Raw genomic sequence first — 20,488 nt, 5'->3', positions numbered from 1 at the left:
TCTCTCTCTCTCTCTCTCACATGCACACTCACACACACACCCCAGAGTGGGGGATGCTGTTTTCTATTGACTGTGAGTTTTTTTTTTTTTTTTCTTCTCGTATCATTTGATGAAAGGAAATTATTATTTACATTCAGGTTTATTGCACAGCTTTTTGAGTATTAAGAATGTTTACCTTTTATCAGCTTCAGGGTTTATATTGTGGCCAAATCTTCACACACCCACTGAATGAATACCACTCTGGATTCTAAGGCATTGATTTCTTCTTGCAAAGTTTGCTTTGCTTCTTCTAATATTCTTTGGGTTTCTCCTTGAGAATGTCTAATGAAAACATCTCATCTGCAGATGCAAGTTCTGTACTATAGAAGGTTCCTATAGCTAACTCATGGTGATTGGTGGTTTTTTCTAACAGGTTATCAAAAGAGCTGCTTCTGGACCCACATCAAACCCTGGTCTTCAAAGTGTGGCATAAAGGAGGTATAAGCCCAATTCTGTGATTTTTCTTTTCCAGCTAAGCAAAGCCATGGTGTCTGGTAGAGGAGAACCATACAGAAGACTCTACATTATTCTCTTGTAGAATTTAAATACTTAGGAGACATTTTCTTTTTAGACTACCTGCTTAATGTAGGAATCCAGTTACATTTGAACCTTTCCAGTTGTATCTGTCTGTCTTTAACTATAATGTACAGGACACCTAAGTCATTTCCCTCCACTTTATATGATATTAGGCCTTCTGTTGGTTCTGGCTTGTCAATCAAGACCAGCAGTATAGAGGCCGGAGTCTGATAGCTTATCCTTCCTTGTTTTAAAAGCTTCCCTAAGAGAGAGTGCTGATACCATGGTCCTTGAGCCTACCTTTACTTAGCTACTATGGGTTTTTTGATTATCTTGAGGCAAGGTCTCTCTGTAATTTGGTCTGTTCTTGAACTCACTACTGTCTGACGTCCAACTCCCAAGTGCTGGGATTACCCCCTCTTAGAGGCGTAACCCAGGGCTGATGAGATGGCTCAGTGGGTAAAGTTGCCATAAGACCTAACAACCCACATGGTGGAAGAAAAGACCCAGTTCCCACAAATTGTGCTCTGCCTTCTCTCCACATGCAAGCGGTGGCACATGCATTCCCACACCCAAAACATAAATAAATATAACTTGTAAAATGTCAAGAAAATACAAAACATAGTGCTAGGGGCATCGATTCTGAAGCCAGACTCTTGATACAAACATCAGATCTGCCTCTTTCTGTTGCAGTGTGATCTTGGACAATGACTTGACTTGTCATGTCTGTAAAGTAGGAATAACAGTAATGCATCCTTCCTAAGGTTTACAGAGATGTAAATAAAGTCCAGAAAGTAAATGTGCTGTTGGTTCTCTTGTACCTGAGTAGTGAATGGCAGTGTGCTATATATAAGCTTAACAAACATCTCCAATCCTGCAAGATACAAATATAGCCTGCCTTTATAAATATAACTGGGACATGGCTCCATCACGGACATGCTGTGCAAGCATGAGCGCCTGAGTTTGGTTCCCCAACACCCACATAGAAGCCACTCATAGCACTGGAGAGGAGGAAATGGGGCGTCCCTGCCAGTCTAGCCAAATCACTGAGCTCCAGGTTCAGTGAGAGGTCCTGTCTCAAAAAGTAAGTCATTGAGGACAATGCTAGCCTTAGTTTGTGGCCTACACACATACACACGGGAGGGGGAGGGGAGGAAGGGAAAGGAGAGTGATTGCTGAAGCACAAGTTGGTAGAGCCAGGATTTGAACACAGTTCTGGCTGATTATATAGCTTTTACTGCTTATTCTTTACTATGCAAGTAAGATTGGATATCGCAGATAAATAAGATGACCCTGTCTTCTCACAGCATAGTAAATTTAGGCTCATTAAATCATCCCTGTAAATCCAGCTCCTTAAAGAATCTGCTAGCTCCAGGTTTCCAAACATTCAGTTGTTTGGAGTCATCCGCAGACAGACAGTACTTTGTCTGCCAGTGTTTAATTTCAGTATTGACTACAGGCCTGAAGAAGAGTGCCTGGGGCATGAAGGACATTGGCCAGCCTTTTCCTGTGCTGTGTGAGGGCTGCTCTGATCCTGGTGTTGAGGATGAATGCTGAGCTACCCCTCTGCATTCACGTAAGGCCCACCTCCACCAGCCTCGTGGGTGCAGAGGACTAGTCAGAAGTCAGGTTCTCTCAGTCTGCATAAGTAATTCCTGGTGCATTTAACTGGGCTTCACACTCCTCCCCTCCTTTCTTTCCTCCCTAAGGTTCTATAGGAATTGTCCACCAGACCAGGGTTCATCTCAGTTCAATGGCAAGAGAAAAAAAATAAGCTTTGATTTTTTTTTTTTTTTTTTTTTTTTTTTTTTTTTTGTAGACCTGGGTTCAAATCTTCACTCTGCCATTTGCAACTGAGTGACCTGAAGTAGACCATTGTGCCTGCTTCTGATCTTATACAATTAGAATATAGTTCCTTCCTTTTCGGGTTGTATAAAGATTAGAAATAATATCTGTAAACTAGTTGGTACATAAGTGTTTCTCAGTAAATGGGGCCACTTTCATTATGTTGCTAGGGCTACTGGGTATAAAGAATAAAATTCAGTCCCTATCCTCAGGGCCCTACTGGGACCTGTAAACTCATGCTGTAAACGGAGGTAGGGAAATGCATAAACCAGGCAGCTAAGGTCCATCTCACTGTCTCTCAGCGCATGGAAGCATCTCTCCCTTCCTAAGGCTTGCCCACACAGACCCAGCAGACATTCCACAGAAAGCATCCAGAGCACACCATTCTGTGTTCAGCAAGTACTTGATTTTTCTACCCTGCTGGTCACTATGCTAAGTGACAGGGATACGAAAGTAAAAGAGGGCAGGTGGCTCCTGTCTTCACAAAGCTTATAGCCATGGGGGACACAAGAAATCCAATAGAGGATGCTTGGACAAGTATAGGGCATGCAGGAAGGAGACCTTTAATCTAAACTTAGCATATCAAAGTGGCTTCCTGGGCCACACCTCAGCTAAAGCTGAATTAGAGGGATAGCAAACAGTATTCCCTGCTGTTTTCCAGGGGGTTGTCTTTCTTTTATAACTGACTTCGTTGGTTCTTAATTAACTATGATGCATATGTATATCTTAGAAAATGTGAGAGATACAGGCAATTAAAAAATAAGAAAATAAAACTTTTTGAAATTACATAATTTCAAGAATACCCCTCATGTGTGCATGCCTGCGTGCAAACACACAAACCCCTGAGAAAAATCATGGAGGCGCACTAAACCTATGGAAAGTAGTATATGGGTTTAGATATTTTTCTAGTTGTTTATATCAAGAATACAAAGCACACCTCTGCCAGCCTTCTCTGATGCACCAAAACAGGGACCCGAGATATAGCTCAGTTTGTAGGATGCTTGCTGAACACATATGAAGTCCTGGGTTCAGTCCCCAGTGCACACAGCATGGTGACACAACTATATTCTAGCACATATTTGTATCCTAGCCTGAAGAAATCGAGGTAGCAAGATCAGAAGTTCAAGGTCACCCTTGACTACTACATAGCAAGTTCAACACCAGCCTGGGATACATGAAAACTTGTCTCAAAATAGGAAATGAGGTCCGGGTTAACCAAAGCACAGAAAATGACTTCATAACAGGCTCTGGCTCCTGGCCTCATTTCCAGTCTTGTTCAGTGGCTCTAGTCATGTAAAACTGTGTAGCCCCTAACCTCAACAGGAGGACACACCCAGCCATGCTACACAGGTCTTCTCTTCTCTTCCCACATAGATGAAGAGAGGGTGGTTGGCTTCGCCTCAGTGGACCTCTCCCCACTACTGTCCGGCTTTCAGTTTATCTGTGGCTGGTACAATATTACAGACTTCAGTGGAGAGTGCCAAGGGCAAATCAAAGTTGCTATTTCACCTATGGAGAGCCTGATGCACTTAAAAGAAGAAAAACAAGCAAGACGCGGGATGGAGACTCCAGGATCCCTGGTAGGTTTCCTTGTTCACACCTTGTTAAAGGCTCTCCTATAAGAAGAGCCTCCATACTGGTTGGTACTTTGAGCTTGTAGCCCACGTTTCACACAACAGCAAGCTTCTGGCTTGGGGTTGGGGATGGGGGGGGGGGGACGGGGTGGTAAAAGAAAGGGAAGTTTTCTGACTGTCCAAAGAGGGGAACTCTATTGCTGTACTAGGTCTCATTCATGTTTGCCTGCTACAGCATGGAGTCAGTGGGTATTGAGTGAATAAGTGTGTGAGAAAGTGACCAAGAGGTCAGTGGTCCCTTTGTAAGAAGTCTCCTGATCAGATCTAGTTATCCTGACATGTAAATAGAAAACCCTGTCCAGCCTAGGACCTGAAAGAATAAGAACATAAATATGAGAAAAGCAACTAAAGGCAGTCTGAGGGCTTGGTGTGTGAAGTAATATCAGTACCTACTTGACGGGTGATTGGTAAGTTTAATAGGCAGCACATAATTGCTCATAACAGTCCTCACATTTATGTATAGCTCTGTTCTGAATGGCTTAGTGGTAACCAGCGCACCGTTTTTCTCATTGCTGTTCCAGATCCCGTTGTTCAGCCCCCTTTCCTTCCCTGCCTCTACTTTATGCGATGCATTCCCTGGGCCCATTACAAAGCACATCCAAGGCCAGCTTGCTCACACTTCTCCAAAGGAGGATGATTTCTCCTCGCCTGCCAGGTAATAGTTGATGGGAAGAGATGAGGTCAAGACAGGATGTATGCAGACTGCCTTGTCATTTCTCTTTCCTCCATTAGAGGAAGAAACTGGAGACAGGGAAAAACTTCATACATACGCTAATTTTCAAGATCTCTGAAAACAACTTTGTAAGATATGAACTAGAGTGTTTTGACTGCCATTGAAGGAAGAAACACTCCTAGTGCCATACACGAAACAGCCCCAAATTGGAGTTAACATAGTAGCAAAACAAACTCTTCAAAGAAAACATAATCGTAAATTTTTGTGAATTATTGATTCCCTAAATATGACAACAAAAGCACAAGCAGCGAAAGAAAAACTGGTTCATCAGAAATAAAGACCTGAGTGCTGTGAGTGATGTCATCAGGAAAGGGGAGGGGCTGGGAAGATGGCTTCCCACATAAGAGCGACTCCTGGGGGCCCAAGTTCACCTGCCAACACCCACATCTTAGGGCTCACAGCAACTTGTAACTCCAAGTCCTCACAGGCACCACACACATGGCATACTTACACACACACACACAAATAAAAATAATTTTTGAAGAAAATCTAAAAATAGAAAGTAAAAAGAAAGGAAAGCCCATAGAAGAATAACTTCAAAACATAGATCTAATGGGGGATCTATAACTAAATCTAAGCAGAGCTCTGGCAATAATATGAAGCAAATATCCCATCTGATGTGCTTCTATTAGAAACACTTGCCTGTCTGGGTTTGATCCCCCAATACTGGTAGAAGGCCTTAAATACTACAATTTTAAAACAAAGTAGCTGAATAGACAGTTCTCCAAAGAAGATATACAAGTGATGATGAAAAAATTCAAATCAAAACCAAATGAGACACAGCTTCATACCCACTGCAGAAACTGAAAAAAAAAGACAGTATCACAAGTGTTTGGAAGGAAGATTGTGGAGAGATTGTAGTCTAAGTGCTTTGTGAAACCGTTTGGCAGTTCCTTAAAAGTTTAAACATAGGGGCTGGAGAAATGTGTCAGCCATTAAGGGTAACATGCTGCTCTACCAGAGGCCTGAGCTCAGTCCCTCCTGAGTGCCCACACCAGTGGCTTATAGCCACTTGTGACGCCAGCTCTCAGGGATCAAACACACTCATGCTCACGTGTGCATGCACACACACACACACACACACACACACACACACACACACTACTTTTTAAAATTCTGAAAAAAATGAATAATTTCATTCAATGTTGAGTTGAACCTTGGAGCTTCGTAGACTTTCTCACAGATGAATCTCTCAGTTGGTGCCCTGTGTTCCTTCACAAGGCTCTGGTACTGATCAACCTGTAAATCCAGGGACTTTAGCCTGTTACTGTTTTACATGTGTGTGAGAGACTTTGAATTATATTGTTTGATTCCATTTGTATGAAATATGAATAGACAAATAAAAAGACAGAAAATAAATGATTGAGGGTTTTAAGAAGAAATGGAACTGGTTGCTAATGGGTGTAGAGTTTGGTTTTAGTGGGTAATACGATGTTCTAAAACTGATTTTGAAAAGAAGTCGATAACTCTGAATATACTAAAATCACTGGATTATATATTTTAATTAGGTTAACTGAATGCTGTATGAATTACATCTCAATAAGGCTGTGTTAATTAAAAGAGAAAAAGAAAGATTGTTGTGGTCACATTCTTGAATACCATGCTTAGGAATTTGAGGTTTGTTCTATAGATTAAAAAAAGGCAGAGCTAGAAAGGAATGGTAATGGTGAGGAGATTAATCTCTGTTGAATACTTAAGGAAGGCTTCATGTGCACTGTGTAGAAGTCAGTCCCCCTCAGATGTGGAGAATAGAAGGAAGTGGAGTGGGCAAGACCGAAAGCGAGTTTATTTAAGAAACCTGTGTGATCCCAGCAAGAGCTAAGCAAGCCAGAACTGGTTGCAGTGATGGGACAGGTCTGCAGTGTCATTTCAAGAAAATGACTCAGTTGTCACACTGAGAGTTCTCTCCCTGGTGAGGAATTGACTTCACTCCTGATTTCCCCATGACAGAAATGGTACCATAAGAAGCCAGGCAGCACGCCATGAAGAGCATGTGCAGAACATCCGCCGCTTTCACGAGTCCCTACAGCATGGGGAGGCAGGCTTGACAAGTGATGAGAAGCTGACCACAGTGCCTTCATCCTCCCACACCTCCATCCTGACTTCTCTCAGGTGAGGACCTGCAGTGAGAAAGGGCACAGGGAACCATTGTGTGTGGCACAGGTGAATGAGCAATGGCAACATGGAGTGTCATTCCCATTAATTGTCCCTTCTGTGGAAGGTTATGTAGAGTGGGGTCTCGTGTGCATTAGTATTGAGTTGGACCACAGAGCCTCATAGACTTTCTCACAGATGAATCTCTCAGTTGGTGCCCTACATTCCTTCACAAGGCTCTGGTACTGATCAACCTGTAAATCCAGGGACTTTAGCCTGTTCCCCAGAACTTACTGATAGCCACCCTCACATCAACAAAGCATCATCACAACTTAAAATGCCTCATCCTGTCCATGGCCTTATCTTCACAACCACATCCCTATTCTAGTATCTACCCTGTCATGTGTTGGTCTAGTTAGCAAAGAATCACTGTGAGAATTGAAACATACTATAGATTAGATCGAGGGTATCAAGTGAGAAATCTGGTACAGTGGAAAGGACTTGATTTTACAGTTAAATAGGCTTGACCTCTAACTCTGCCAGCCCCAGTGCAGGAGATAGCCATGGCCAGATAATGACAGTACAAGGCAGTGACTGCTGCATTTCCTTTGCAAAAGCAGAGAGAGAAATGAGTAATCCAGGAAGGTAGATATGGGAAGAGTTAAAACATCACATGTGGGCTTTGAAAGAAGCTAATAAAAGTGAAGGCTATCCTGTGCAGAAAGAATCCTGGGTTTGCAGGTTTTCTAAAGCTGTGCCAAGTGGACTTCTGCTTGCATCTTTCTGCTCAGTTTTTTACCTGTTCTGGATGTAGCCACATAAATGATTTGCTGGACAGCTCCACCATTTGATACTGAATCCTCTAGGAATAGAACAAGGATGAGCTCTGTCGTTTGCATCTGACTCAGGCTAGCTGTGGAAATTCTCCCGGGAGTATTCAAGGCAGCAGACATGCTTCCTCGAGTATCTGATCCCAGGTACTCATGGCCTAGCTAGAGAAAGTGGATGGAATGCCAAGTGATGGAAAACTGACACAATGAGTCGTGTGCTAGAGCTGAGAGTGAAGGAATTTAGGAGACAGGTGGCCCAGGGATTTCAAATAGTAGACTTTGAAAAAGAAAACCCATGAGCAGCAACCTTAAAGGTTGAATGCAAAGAAGAGACAGCAGAGAGCAGCTTGACTCCAGTTTCATGATCTGCAGGAGTGTGAGCAGGAACAGACCATGTTGGGACACAGCCCATCTAGTGTCACAGAAAAGCCCAGAGTCAGAATAGCCACAACTACTTCTTACCTAGGCAAACCACTTAAATCCTTAGAGCCTGAAATTCTTTATTTTTAAAGTAATAATTACTAAGGCTGAAGAGATGACTCAGGGGTAAAGAACACTGACTGCTCTTCCAGAGGTCCTGAGTTCAATTTCCAGCAACCACATGGTGGCTCACAACCATCTGTTATGAGATTTGATGCCCTCTTCTGGTGTGTCTGAAGACAGCTACAGTATACTCATATACAATCAATCAATCTTCACCAAAAAAAGTAATAATTACTGATTTCAAGTGGCTAGCTGAGAATTACCAAGGTAGTGTTTTGAAAACAAAACCTACACAAATGAAGATTGGTGTGATTCCTTATTGGAGAGTGGTGAGATGGAAAATGAGATATTTTTTTAAGTTACTCATGTTAACTTACTCATTCTGTAGTCATTTGTTTTGTGCTAAGCACTATGATGGGTGGGTATAGCAGGTGTGAGAAGTTATCACTGAGTTACAGTGCATGGGGAGGGAGATCTGACATCAGCAGGTGCAGTGATTGAGAAATACAAGAAAGCCTAAGATGGAGTCCTCCAGCCAACCCTGAGGGGCCAGGGCCTGGCTCGACGGGGGCCAGGTGCAACTGAGAAGTAACAGGACTCAGGCAGATCGAGGACTGCCACGGTGACGGCTAAGAAGGATGGCTTGTGTGCCACCTGTGATGAGTGACACTTGCTTGTCCTCTCAGCTGAAGCAGGACTAGCAAGTTTGTCTTTGAAAAAATAAATAAATAAATAAACAAACACCGTAGCAAAAAGAACAGTCCTTCTGAGAAAGTTGCTAGATATCAGAAGAACGAGTTGGACAGAGGGAACAAAGTTGGCTTTGGCAGTGGGAGGGTGAAAGGTAAAAGACAGAAGAGAATGGTGGGTCTATACAGTACTAAGCCAAGGAAGCAATATGCAGCCCTGCTCAAGTGTCAAGTGAAGAGTCTTATAACGGCTATGAATGGCCTCTGTCACCCTCTCCTTTCCCCAGGAGGAATCTGAGTGAGCTGGATGAGATCCAAAGGTACTTCAACCAGAAGCTCAGCAAGCCTTTCCTGCCCTTCGGCTCTCAGAGCTCTCCTGCTGTCTCACAGAGCCAGGAGAGCCAGAGGGACCCTGTGGGCCCAGGAACCAGCCGCCAAGACCCAGAGAGCCAGAGCATCCTGGAGAAATCCAGTAACCTGGTGTTGCAAGTCAGCTCCTTAATCTCAGGTACGGCTAAGAGCTGCTTCTGCGAGTCAGCTTTGGTCACTAGAGGCCAGGTCAAAGGCCAGCTGAATGTCTACCCTCAGATGGGCCTCCATGACACAGACAGACAACAGTTTTCACATCTTTTTTCTTTTTTTGCCATCTCCCTTTAAAGGAAAGGACAGTGGTGTGGACATGAGTGTAGGGCAATGGAAAGAGTCCTGGGCTGAGAGGCAGGAAACCCAGATGCTGTTGACACTGGGCATGCGCTTTTCTTTCTTGGCTTTCATTCCCCTACCAAAAACAGCAGACTGGGATTGGATGATGCCTCCCTCAAATTCCAATCCCAGAGTTCAGAGTGTGTGAGGGGTTTTTGATTTTGTTTGTTTGTTTGGTTGGTTGGTTGGTTGGTTAGCTGACCTTGAGGCAGGGTCTTACTGTGCAATGCAGGCTGGCCTCAGAGTCACAGTAATCTTCCTGCATTGTCCTTCCAACTGCTGGGTGCCACATATCCAGAACAAAGTCTGTACACTTTAAAAGCACTGTAGAAGATTCTGGATGGCTCTATAGTTTACCTTTCCAAAACATCCCTTAGAGCAGTTCTCACTTTGCTTCCATATTGGTGTTGGGAGGTACAGGAGGGTAAAACCCTGCATGTCCGAAAAGACATGTGTGTTTGCTCTGTATTGGACTCCACTCACTCACTGCATACCCATCACCGTCTCAGCCAGACCAGACAGTTAGTTGTCTGCCATCATAAACTTTTACTCTGTAGTCAGCCAAAGAAACGTCTCCCAAGAAAGAAACCATTAAGATGAAACAAAAGCAAGGCTTCCATCCCAGAGAACTCTTAAAAACTATGATAAGGACGCTAGAGTGTAGCTATCCACAATTAATGGCTTCTGTTGGGGGTGAGGATGAGGAAGGACTCAGTTTTCTTTAAGGGATTTGCCACCAGGAATTTGACCATGCTCCAAGGAGTATACAAGCAACAGAAATTGAACTTGGTTTTGGTTTTGCTTTTGGTTTTTTTCCTTCTTCTTTTGGGTGCTGGGGTGTCACGAGGGTAAGGGGCCTGGGAGAACTGGGAAGTGAGCGTGATTAGGGTGCATGATGTGAAATTCCCAAATAATCAATAAAAATATTATGTTGGAAAAAAGAGAGGGCCGTTATCAGGACATATATGGCTACAAATAGGAGAATCCCCTTATAGGGATGTAGTAAGAGGATAGAAGGATTAAAGTTGGCCTTGAAGTCAAATTGGATTTAATGCTTACCCAGAAAGAAAATATAGTGCAGCTCAGTGGCCAAATATGTACATGCCCCTAGGTTCCACCCCAGTACCTCAGAAAGAAAGAGGGAGAAAGAAAAGGGAGTTCTTAGCAAGGAAATAACAAAATAAGAACTGATTTTCACACAGACAGTATGGATTTGAAGGGAACTGATTACATAAGGAAACAGTTCAAATGTAACAAAAGCCTGCCCTGTATCCATCATGCTTGAGGACACTTTTCTGAAGAGGCCCCTCAACCAATGGGTATGAGGGAGTCACAGGTGAGGTTCCTGCATCCTGCATCTGTGTGGTAAGCTTACCCAGAGACGCTCACAGGCTGATAGGGGGAACAGAGCTTTACACCATAGTGTGTTCTCGTGTGCTTCCTCATGGAACATGGCCACACAGTGGAGCTTTCTAGCTGTGGGCAGGCTTCCTGGAGATGTGATGAGTAAGAAGCATTAAAAATAAACTGGTTTATAAACAGAGAATTGTTCCAAGATAGTAGTTAAGACCAAAAGACCAGGGCCAAGTGAGTCTGTCTTGCCTGTTCTGTTTACAGGTACACTCACACATAGGTACACTCTCCTCTGATGTCTGAACATGACATGATGTCTGTATTAAACAAGGCCCTCCTGTTAGTTAACCCTCTATCAGTGAGAAGCTTTAGCCCTGAACCCTGGAAGTCAAATCTATCACTAGTTTCTGACACTTTCTCTAAACAAATCATGCAAACGTATTATTTATTATGTCTTTGTTGTTGCTGCTATTCCTTTTTTGAGAAGAGATCTTGCTATGTTGCCCAGGCTAGTTCCAAACTCCTAGAGTGCTTCTCTTGCCTCAGCTTACAGAATAGCTAAAACTGAAGGCATGAACTATTACACCAACTTGTTTATTAATTTATCACCCTCATTTCACCCAAAAATAGAGTTCACTAGTGCCTTCTCCTTAAGTGCCTGCACATGCATCATGCAGGGTATACCCATCTCTCTCAGTCTCAAGCCTGTGGAGTGGCTGATATTGGTCACATATGAAAGAAAAACAGACTCAGAGGAGACAGTCTGCAGGTGACCACAAACTTAACTATAAAAACTGGACCTAAAGCCCATGTTCTTTCAAAGCCCTGCTGCCCCATTCTTTTCTTTTGTTGTGTGTTAATAATATTTTCCAAGTAAAATAGATAGTTTTAATAACTGTCATCGAATAGGTGAATGAGTGGACTCTCGTTTCGGTTTTAATATAGGTGATTACTGAAGTAAACGGAAGCGTGAGCATGCCCGTCAGGACCAGCTCCCCGAGATGTGAGCGTGAGCGCTTCCACAGGTGTCTGCACAGCTACAACTAGATTAGACTTCAGCCTCTAATGTTAGAATAAAGTAGTAGAAATTGTGCTGCTGTGAACATGGTTTCACTGACTCCTGGGTGAATTACCTATCGTGAGGTTCGTTTAGAGTCTGATCACAGGGATACTTGTGAAGCTAGAGTCCAATGCGGGAACCTGAGTGGGCTGCAGCCCTGCCTTATAGTAAGAGTGATATCTGTTGCTATTCAGATCTGCAGACTATCACCAGAGATTCACAAGCAGCTTTGACTTCTCACCAAGCCAGGAGTAGAAGCAGAACAGTCACCACCCTCCCAGATGCTCAGGACACCGAGGCTGTTCCAGAGGGAAGCACCACTCCAGAGGAGCCATTGGCAGGAGCTATAGAGGCGAACACAGATTCCCTGCCTCCTCCTGTTGAAGAGCCTTCAAAGGGAGGAGGGATGCTCCAGGAGTCGCTGGAGCAGACAGTGCCCATCACAAGGGAACAGAGCAGCGATGACACGGAGGTGGGCCCAGACTACAGTGATGAAGACTATGAGGAAGACATTATTGAGCCCAGGACCCTAAATGAAATAACCATAGTGACAGACAAAACTAGCCCCTGGTCCAGTTTTATGTCAGACATGAGTGAGGTCCTTAGCCCTCAGCCCAATGAAGTACAAAGGGAAGGCCTCTCCTGTCTTCCAGAACCATTCCCCAGAGAGGAGCTGAAGGTCAGAAGTTGCCCTCAAAAGGCAGTCAGCCCCCAATCTCCACAGGGCTCCCCTAGCCAAAGTGTTGTTTGTGAGGGTGGAGCCTGTAAGATCAAGGTTGAAGACCTTGCCTCAACCAAGCCTCAGCTTGTCCCAGGCCTGACATTCTCAGAAGCCCAAGAGAGCAGTGATTCTGTTGGATGGCTCTCGTCACAGATAAACCGGGACCAGAAGCCCATTCCAGAGATCCTGGCTGAGAGTGAAGTTCTCTCCAGTGAGTTCAGTGACTCCTCTGAGAGCTTTGAGAAGTTTCCTCTACTCCTACCCTCCCAAAGCAAAAGGGATGATCACAAAAAGCCACCCATGAACTCCCCTGCTGTGAGGCAGAAGCAGGTACCAACTGGGTCAGAGGTGTCCACAAGGCAGAATCTCCTTCTGTATCCTTTGCTTTTCCCACAAGTGGGTACCTAGGCCGTCCATCCTGGGCATTTGGATGCTGGTATTAGGCTAACGAAATTGGGTGTGACCTTGGCCCTTGTGGAATGCACTGGACAGTGTTGGGTATGGGAAGGCTCTTCCTTCAGAAGGCTCACTTGTATGACTAGTACTATATGGGTCTGCCACTTATATGGGTCAGGCTTGGTGACCCATGCCTATAATCCCAGCACCTGGGGGACTGAGGTGGGTGAACTGTGAGTTGTAGATCAGTCTAGGGTACATAGCAAGACCTTGTCAAAAAAAAAAAAAAAAATTAATAGAATCTACCATTGACACCTGCCTCTTCAGGTATAAAACATTGAATGGGGCTTGGGGGCTTAGATGTTAGTACATTCACAATAAACTTTACTGTCTGAGTTCCCCACTTTAAACATGTGTAATTCCCTTCCTGAAGACAGGGCTCAGGACCTCAGTTGAAATAAAAGGGGAGGCTGGATCTATGGCAATAGTCCCTTGGGAGAACACTTGTCTAGCCTGGGTTCTATCCCCAGTACCACAAAAAGGAGAGTGGGCATGTAGAGAGAGAACATTACCATTGATTTGCATTTATTATGTGCTAAGAATTTATTTTTTAGTTTGTCACAAGTCTCTTAGGTGTCATCTACTCTGCATGTGAGGAAACACAGGCTTAGTGATGTTTTTTAAGATTCATCCATTATTAATTTATGTCTATGTGTGTTTTGCCTGCATGAATGTCTGTATACTATGAACAGGCAGTGCCTGCCTATGGAGGCCAGAGAGGGTGCTGGATCATCTGAACTGGAATTTACAGACAATTGTGTGGGTGCTGGACATTGACTCTAAGGTCCTCTGAAGAGCAGTGAGTGCTCTTAACCACTGAAGCGTCTCTCCAGCCCTCATGAATGCTTTTACCTAACTGAGCTCCACTGGCCAAAGAAGTAGGCTGCTTTCTGATGAGAGAGCTTCGAATCCTGCAGGCCCCACATCTTATTACTTCTGTGAAGTCAGGTTGAACCTTTCTGAGCCTGTCCTCAGATCAGATGGAGGAAGTGATCCCCAGACTCACAAGCTCCTCTGGTCAGTGTCTTGTTTTTCCCTGTTCACCCTCATCTACCATTGCAGAATAGGAATCATCAGTACAGATTAAACTGATAAGATAGAATTGGATGAGTGGAAATATTTGTATAAATAATTAGTTTGTGTTTGTATGCATGTGGTATATTCATTGTGCATGTCCATGTGTATGCACACCATGCATGTTCACTGCATGGCTGTGCTGGTGGCACATGTGGAGGCTAGAACCTCCGTGTTCTTCACCTTATTCTTTGAGACAGGGTCGTGCACTCAACCTGAAACTTACCAGCTCACCAAAACTGCTCCAGGGAACCTCCTGTCTTTGTCTCTTCAGCGCTATAATTACAAGCAGGTGTCACCATACCTGACTTTTTTATTTAGATACTGGGGTTCTAAACTCAGGTCCTGCACAGTGAGCACTTTACCAACTGAGCCATACCCCTAACCCCACACACAGGTGATTCATGATACAGGTCAGAAAGAAACGTAAAGACTGTAGTAGAGATAGGAAAGACCTGTGGCTGGGGACTAGGCCCTCCCAGCAGGCTGCCTCTGGGTAAAGTTGCTCCCCAACTTACATTGGGTGGAGATCCTAACATTGCTGCTGTCGGTGTAGTTATGGTCAGATTGTTGTCAGGAAAAGAGCTGCCACATGTGCCCAGGCCCTCGGGCTGCTTAAGCTCAGGCCTTCCGTTCTTACCAGACAGTACAGTGAGTACCAAGGACAGGTTAGAATTAACCCTTCCCTCCAGCTCCATTATCTGGTGAAAGTCAGGTAAACAGGCCATTGTGCCAAGTGCTTTGGTGAGAGATGGGAGCAGGAAGTGGAGACTACTTTAGGCTGCTCAGAGTATCAGGAAGAGATGTGAGGAACAGGTTGCTGGTGTAGTGGGGCACACCTGTTATGCCAGCAGTCAGAGTCTGTGCAGAACAGTCAGGAGTTTAAGGTTAGCCTGGGAAAAATACTGTCAAAAAAGGAGAAAGAAGCCAGGCAGTGGTGGTGCACGCCTTTAATCCCAGCACTTGGGAGGCAGAGGCAGGCGGATTTCTGAGTTCAAGGCCAGCCTGGTCTACAGAGTGAATTCCAAGACAGCCAGGGCTACACAGAGAAACCCTGTCTCAAAAAACCCAAAAAAAAAAAAAAAAAAAAAAAGAAGAAGAGGAAGAGGAGGAGGAGGAGGAGGAGGAGGAGGAGGAGGAGGAGGAGGAGGAGAGAGAGAGAGAGAGAGAGAGAGAGAGAGAGAGAGAGCAAACATCAGGAGACCACCCAGGAAATTTGTACTAACAGGAGATGGAGCACATCTGGCCGAAAGCATTGAGTGTTGGAAGAAGAGAGAAGATACAGGGTCAGAAGACCCTGTGGGGATGAAGAGGGAAATTTAAAGTGTGACTGACATTTCTGTCCCAGGTTATAAGCATTGTCTTTACTAGATGGGGAAGCACATAGACCGTCTTAGAAAAAGAAATTTCCATGTTAAACAAGTGCCAAGAGGCATCCAAGAGGAAATGATGCAGTCCTTGGTGACAGGCAAAGGTTCAGTGAGCGTCTTAAACATGAAGCCAGCCAAAGACCCGAGCTGTGAGGTGCTGGGGGTGAGGCATAGGGAGACAGCAGGGCAGCAGAGAGGGTGGGTCCTGTGGGCTGGGGGAGAGGCACAGGGAGACAGCGGGAAGGCAGAGAGGGTGGGTCCTGTGGGAGACCTGTGAACTCAGGAAGACTTGCAGGGGTAGAAGACCAGATTTCAGTGGCTAAGGGAATTAGCGGAGAACTACAGGGGACCGGTGCCCTACACACTGGGACCACAGAGCAGCAGGTTTATGTTGTCAACTGCCACTCTAAGCAGGTTTTCTATATAATCCCTTAGTCTTGATTGTCAGCCAAGTTGTAACTAGAAGCGAATTTACAGTGGGATGGGAAGAGGACAGTGTTAGTCTTTTTCTAACTGTAAGAACCTTGTACACTTTCATACACTGAGGAAAAAGAGCCTTCAAGTAGACGTCATCTTGCAGAGCAAGCAGGAGGGGCAAGCTAAGGAGAGCTGCTGTGTTCAGGGCCGGCTGGCACCTCCCAGCAGTGCTAATGCTTCTCCAGTGTCAGCAGACTGCCGGCTAAGAGTGGTAAGAGTAGCACCAGCAAACAGACCCAGCCCCAACCCAGTTCCAGAGACAGCCTGAGTCAGGGTTCTGTTCCTCTGGAACCACTGTTCAACCCCACCTCTCTAGGAAAGGCAGAAGCTAGTATACACAGGCACAGTCATCTGTTCAGGAGATATATGTTGAACATTTATTCTGCCCCAGGTATTATGCTAGGTCACAGGAATGAGGTTATGAAAATGACATCATCTGAGGCCAGTCCATCATAAAGAGAAAAACAATAAAATGGAAAGCTGAGTCAATGAATTTAAATCATAGCCATACTTAGCTGCTTAAACAGAAACCCTAAAAAAACAGCACCATAGCAGCCCCCTTCGTCTCCCTTAGAATAAGGCAATCTGAATCAGCGCTGTGATTCAACAGATATTTGTAGAGCAGCATGCCTCCTGCAGCCACTTACCAGGGTACTGAGAAGTCAGAGCTATAGCTCAGACCTTGTAGATCTCTCATGCAGATCAGACAGACAAGCTATACCCCGTCCCCCTCCAGTTCTTGTTTTTAATATGTTCAGAGAATAGTCAGTAGACATGTCTTCCCAGTACCAGTGACCTCCATGGTCAAGGCATTGCCCTTGAGCTACCTTTCCATCTCCCTATACATCACCGTGAACCAGCAGGCCTCAGCCAGTGTTCAACCCTTGCTACCTTCTGCCTCCTGCAAGCTCTAGGCAAGTACTTGGGTAACTGAAGCAAAATTCTATTGAGAAATTTGAAGAATATTGAAGGAGACATGAAAGTCTTATGAAACTAAATAATTGAGGGACTGGAGAGGTGGCTCAGTGGTTAAGAGCAGACTGCTCTTCCAGAAGAACAGGATCAATTCATACACTCACATATTGGCTCACAACTGTTTGTAACTCCAGGTCTAGGAAATCTGATGACCTCTTCCAGCCTCCTTGAGCACCAGGTATGCATGTGCTGTGCTACCCAGACATACATGCAAAGAAAACCCCTATACACAGAAAATGAAAATTTGAAAAAAAAAAAAAAAGTTATAATAATTGAACATTCTCCTGTGTTACAGACTACTTTCAGAATTAATGGGGGACCATGTGACTAGGGAAAAGTCTTCCTGGAGGAAGTTGGAATGTGAACTCATTACAGTAGAGACTAAAGAAAGAGAGGGAAGGAGGAAAGACACATATTAGGAGGTGCAGGGTCTTCAAGTGAGGGAGGAACCATCCAAGGATTCATGGATGGGGGAGGAAGACACAAACGGTGTGATTGAAGTCTGTGGGTGTTGGTCTGGTAGGAGGGTAGACTCCTAGGTATTTTATTCCTTAACTACCGTTGCAGCCCAGAACCTGTTGTAGTGCCCAACTTCTTTTTGCCTCCCCAACAACTGGAGGCCTCTCTACGCATGATCTCACACTCTCCAGGTTTGCCACCACCAGCCACCGCTGACCAGGTAAGAACAGCCACTGGTCTCCCTCTTTGTACATCAGCATCTCTTCCCTAAAGGCACGCAGCACACAGGCTGCTCTGGGCCATCGCCCTGGAGAAGCTGCTCCAGTGGCCACTCGTTATGCTTGCCTGGAAAATAGCCTGTGGGTCCCACTGGGCAAGGAGCTCAGACAACATAAGGACAACCAGAGCCTTGTCAGCTAAGACTGGCATGGAAGGGAAAGCAACACAGAAGCATAGGAGCAAGGATCCACAGCCAAGCAAGCGGAGTACCCCACAGCAGAAGGCGCCACAGATAAGAGGTGCATCCATAGGGGACCGTGACAACCCAGTCAGATCTGGATGAAGAGCAGGGTCACAGAAACATTGTGACTAGTTGCTATTTACAAAGCACCATCATAACTTTATCATTCATGAATGGCAGGCAGTTGGGACATGTGTACAGATCTTAGTTCTCCACTGTCTGCTCTGCCGTAGCGCCTGGTCTTCATTGCAGGTAGCAAAAATAATGGTCATAATATTCTGACATTATTGTTATATATAGATATATAATCTATACATATCAATTATATAGACAAATTATCTGTTTTGTGTAATACAAATCCTAAACAAACAAGAAGCCAGCTAGCCAGGTATGGTGTCAGAGGCTATGATTCCAGCATCTGATGAAAACAAGAGTGTCAGGAGTTCTAGCCTGCGCCATGTGAGCTCATCCTTCTTAAAAAGAGAGAAAGAGAGCTGTCCAAGGACCAGCCATAGTCATGACCCTGCCCCAGGCTACCTTGCCATGTCCTCAGGGCCACTGGACTGCTTTACCTCATTGGATGCCCTCTGGGAAGGGCATGACCTAATTTATAACAAATATGTAGAGTGCCACATTTGAATGAAAGAGAGGACACACCACATAGCATAGTAGAGAAAGGATCCAGGGACTGGTATGTAGGCGACACAGAGCAGCCATCCCAGAGCTCTCAAAACATTTTTTCAGAGACAAATGTACGTTATAAATAAAATGCGTTTGCTTGTTCACTGTGGCTAATAGCTCCTGTTCAGTGCTTCCTTCACTTAGACATTATTCTAAGTGCCGTACACAGTTAGACTGTTTTAACTGCCAGCAACTGGATGGGATAGCCAGATGATTATCTCCATTCAGTAAATGAGCATGTCAGAGTTGGCACTGTGGCAGGCTACCAGACAGAAGCAACTTAAAGGCTTACTTCAGAGATCACAGTCCGTAGTCCTTGGCTGCCCCGATGTGTCAGAAGCTACCCACCTTACAGCAGACAAGAAGCAGGCAAACAGGGAAGGACCAGTGAGCTGAATGTAACCGCCAAAGGCTCATGGACTCCCTCAAGCCAGACTCCACCTCCTGAAACTTCTAGAATCTACCAAAATAGTGCCACCAGCAAGGGAATCCAGCTTCTAGTACATGAGGCTTTTGGAGAAACATTTAATATCTAAACCACAATAGTTCGGGAATTGGGGCTCAGAGCTTCCTGTCCACATCTTCAAGGCATTAGTATATCTACACATGAAACTGATGAGTAAAGGTTGAGCCTTTTCCCAAAGAACTCGAGACCCTCAGGAGTAAGAGAATCCCAGGTTCTGTCTTCAAGCCCTGCCCTCTGTTTTCCGTGTGCGTGTGTGTGTGTGTGTGTGTGTGTGTGTGTGTGTGTGTGCATGTGTGTGTGCATGCATGCGTGCATGTTGCTTTGCTTTAGTTTTGGGACCAGGCCTTCAGCTATCATAAAGCTCCTGCCCTGGGCCTTCTAAATACTGAAGTTACAGTGTACCACCACGCCCAAGACATGGAGATGTTTTCCCAGCCTATCTGCCTTGGTTTAAATTGACTTTTTTTACGTAAACATTTCCCATGTTTTTCCAGAGTCTGTATTGATAGGAGAAAGTCAATCTGACCATTGCTGAGAGCCCTGGTTAGAGTTCTGCAGTCACAGCTAACAGACCAGGAGACAGTTGTGTGATGGTTCTTGAGAAGCCTTGAGATGTCTGAACCATTCACTGGCTTTCTAATCCTCTCTCCAGCCTCCCCAGTGTGCTTCCAAAACATGTTTGGAGGATAGCTTGATCTGAGGTCCTATCTGCCTCCCTATATTGCTTTCAGGGGCAGAAATGCTGCTTCCTCAAGCTGCTGTGGTCTTATTCCTCCTCTGCACCTCTCTGACAGTGTGCACATGGCTGAGACATTTGCACTAGGCTTTGGGGGCTGTGCCCAGCACTGAGCATAAGCTTGGAATACAACATTCATGGAACAAAACACGACCTGCTAGGGAGTAAGCAAAGGACCTTAGGCTTGTGGCTTGACCTTACTGAGTCTCAGTTTTGTTCTAAGTAATGACAAGCTAATAATGAGTGTTTAACAGGATGAGGGTGAGAATTAAGTAGACACAGCTGAATCTCCCTGCCACCTTCTGGGCCAAGTGGGTGAAGGGTCAGTGAGTCATGCACCTCAGGAAGAGTTCCACAAGCCACTGTGACAAAACTGCCAGCCAAAATGTTGTTCCTGTTTCTGTATTTGTGCCTTTGCAATGTGGTTCCTCCCCGGGGACAGACTGTCTGTGGTCTTTTCAACACAGAGTGTGGGAGACGAAAGAGATGAGAACCCCCTTCCCTTAAAGGGCACTCTTTATGGCTTGCTCAGCACAGCTCCACTGCTGCTGCCCTTGGGGCCACTTCTGTCCTTAGGACTTCAGTCTGGGTCCCAGTTAGGAGAGCCAGTGTCATCACAGTTTGCCCAGTTTCAG

The 20,488-nt window shown here is 45.0% G+C and overlaps 1 protein-coding gene across 1 annotated transcript in view; it reads left to right on the top strand.

Moving 5' to 3' along the window:
- Positions 1–19,374, top strand: part of LOC117701523 (C2 domain-containing protein 3-like) — a gene marked incomplete at its 5' end in the record, with an annotated part of 33,282 nt that extends 13,908 nt beyond the window's left edge. Inside the window, 7 exons of the mRNA XM_076706259.1 lie at positions 413–477; positions 3,775–3,980; positions 4,556–4,689; positions 6,718–6,879; positions 9,151–9,371; positions 12,173–13,073; positions 17,619–19,374. Of these exons, the coding sequence (XP_076562374.1) occupies positions 413–477; positions 3,775–3,980; positions 4,556–4,689; positions 6,718–6,879; positions 9,151–9,371; positions 12,173–13,073; positions 17,619–17,781 (1,852 nt within the window). The remainder of the gene's footprint in view (positions 1–412; positions 478–3,774; positions 3,981–4,555; positions 4,690–6,717; positions 6,880–9,150; positions 9,372–12,172; positions 13,074–17,618) is intronic.
- Positions 19,375–20,488: the final 1,114 nt, after the last annotated feature.

This window comes from Arvicanthis niloticus, unplaced genomic scaffold, assembly GCF_011762505.2.
Source record: "Arvicanthis niloticus isolate mArvNil1 unplaced genomic scaffold, mArvNil1.pat.X pat_scaffold_1262_arrow_ctg1, whole genome shotgun sequence".
NCBI classification, from domain to species: Eukaryota; Metazoa; Chordata; class Mammalia; order Rodentia; family Muridae; genus Arvicanthis; species Arvicanthis niloticus.
Note: the sequence above shows the minus strand (reverse complement) of the source record. Positions and strands in the feature narration are given on the sequence as shown.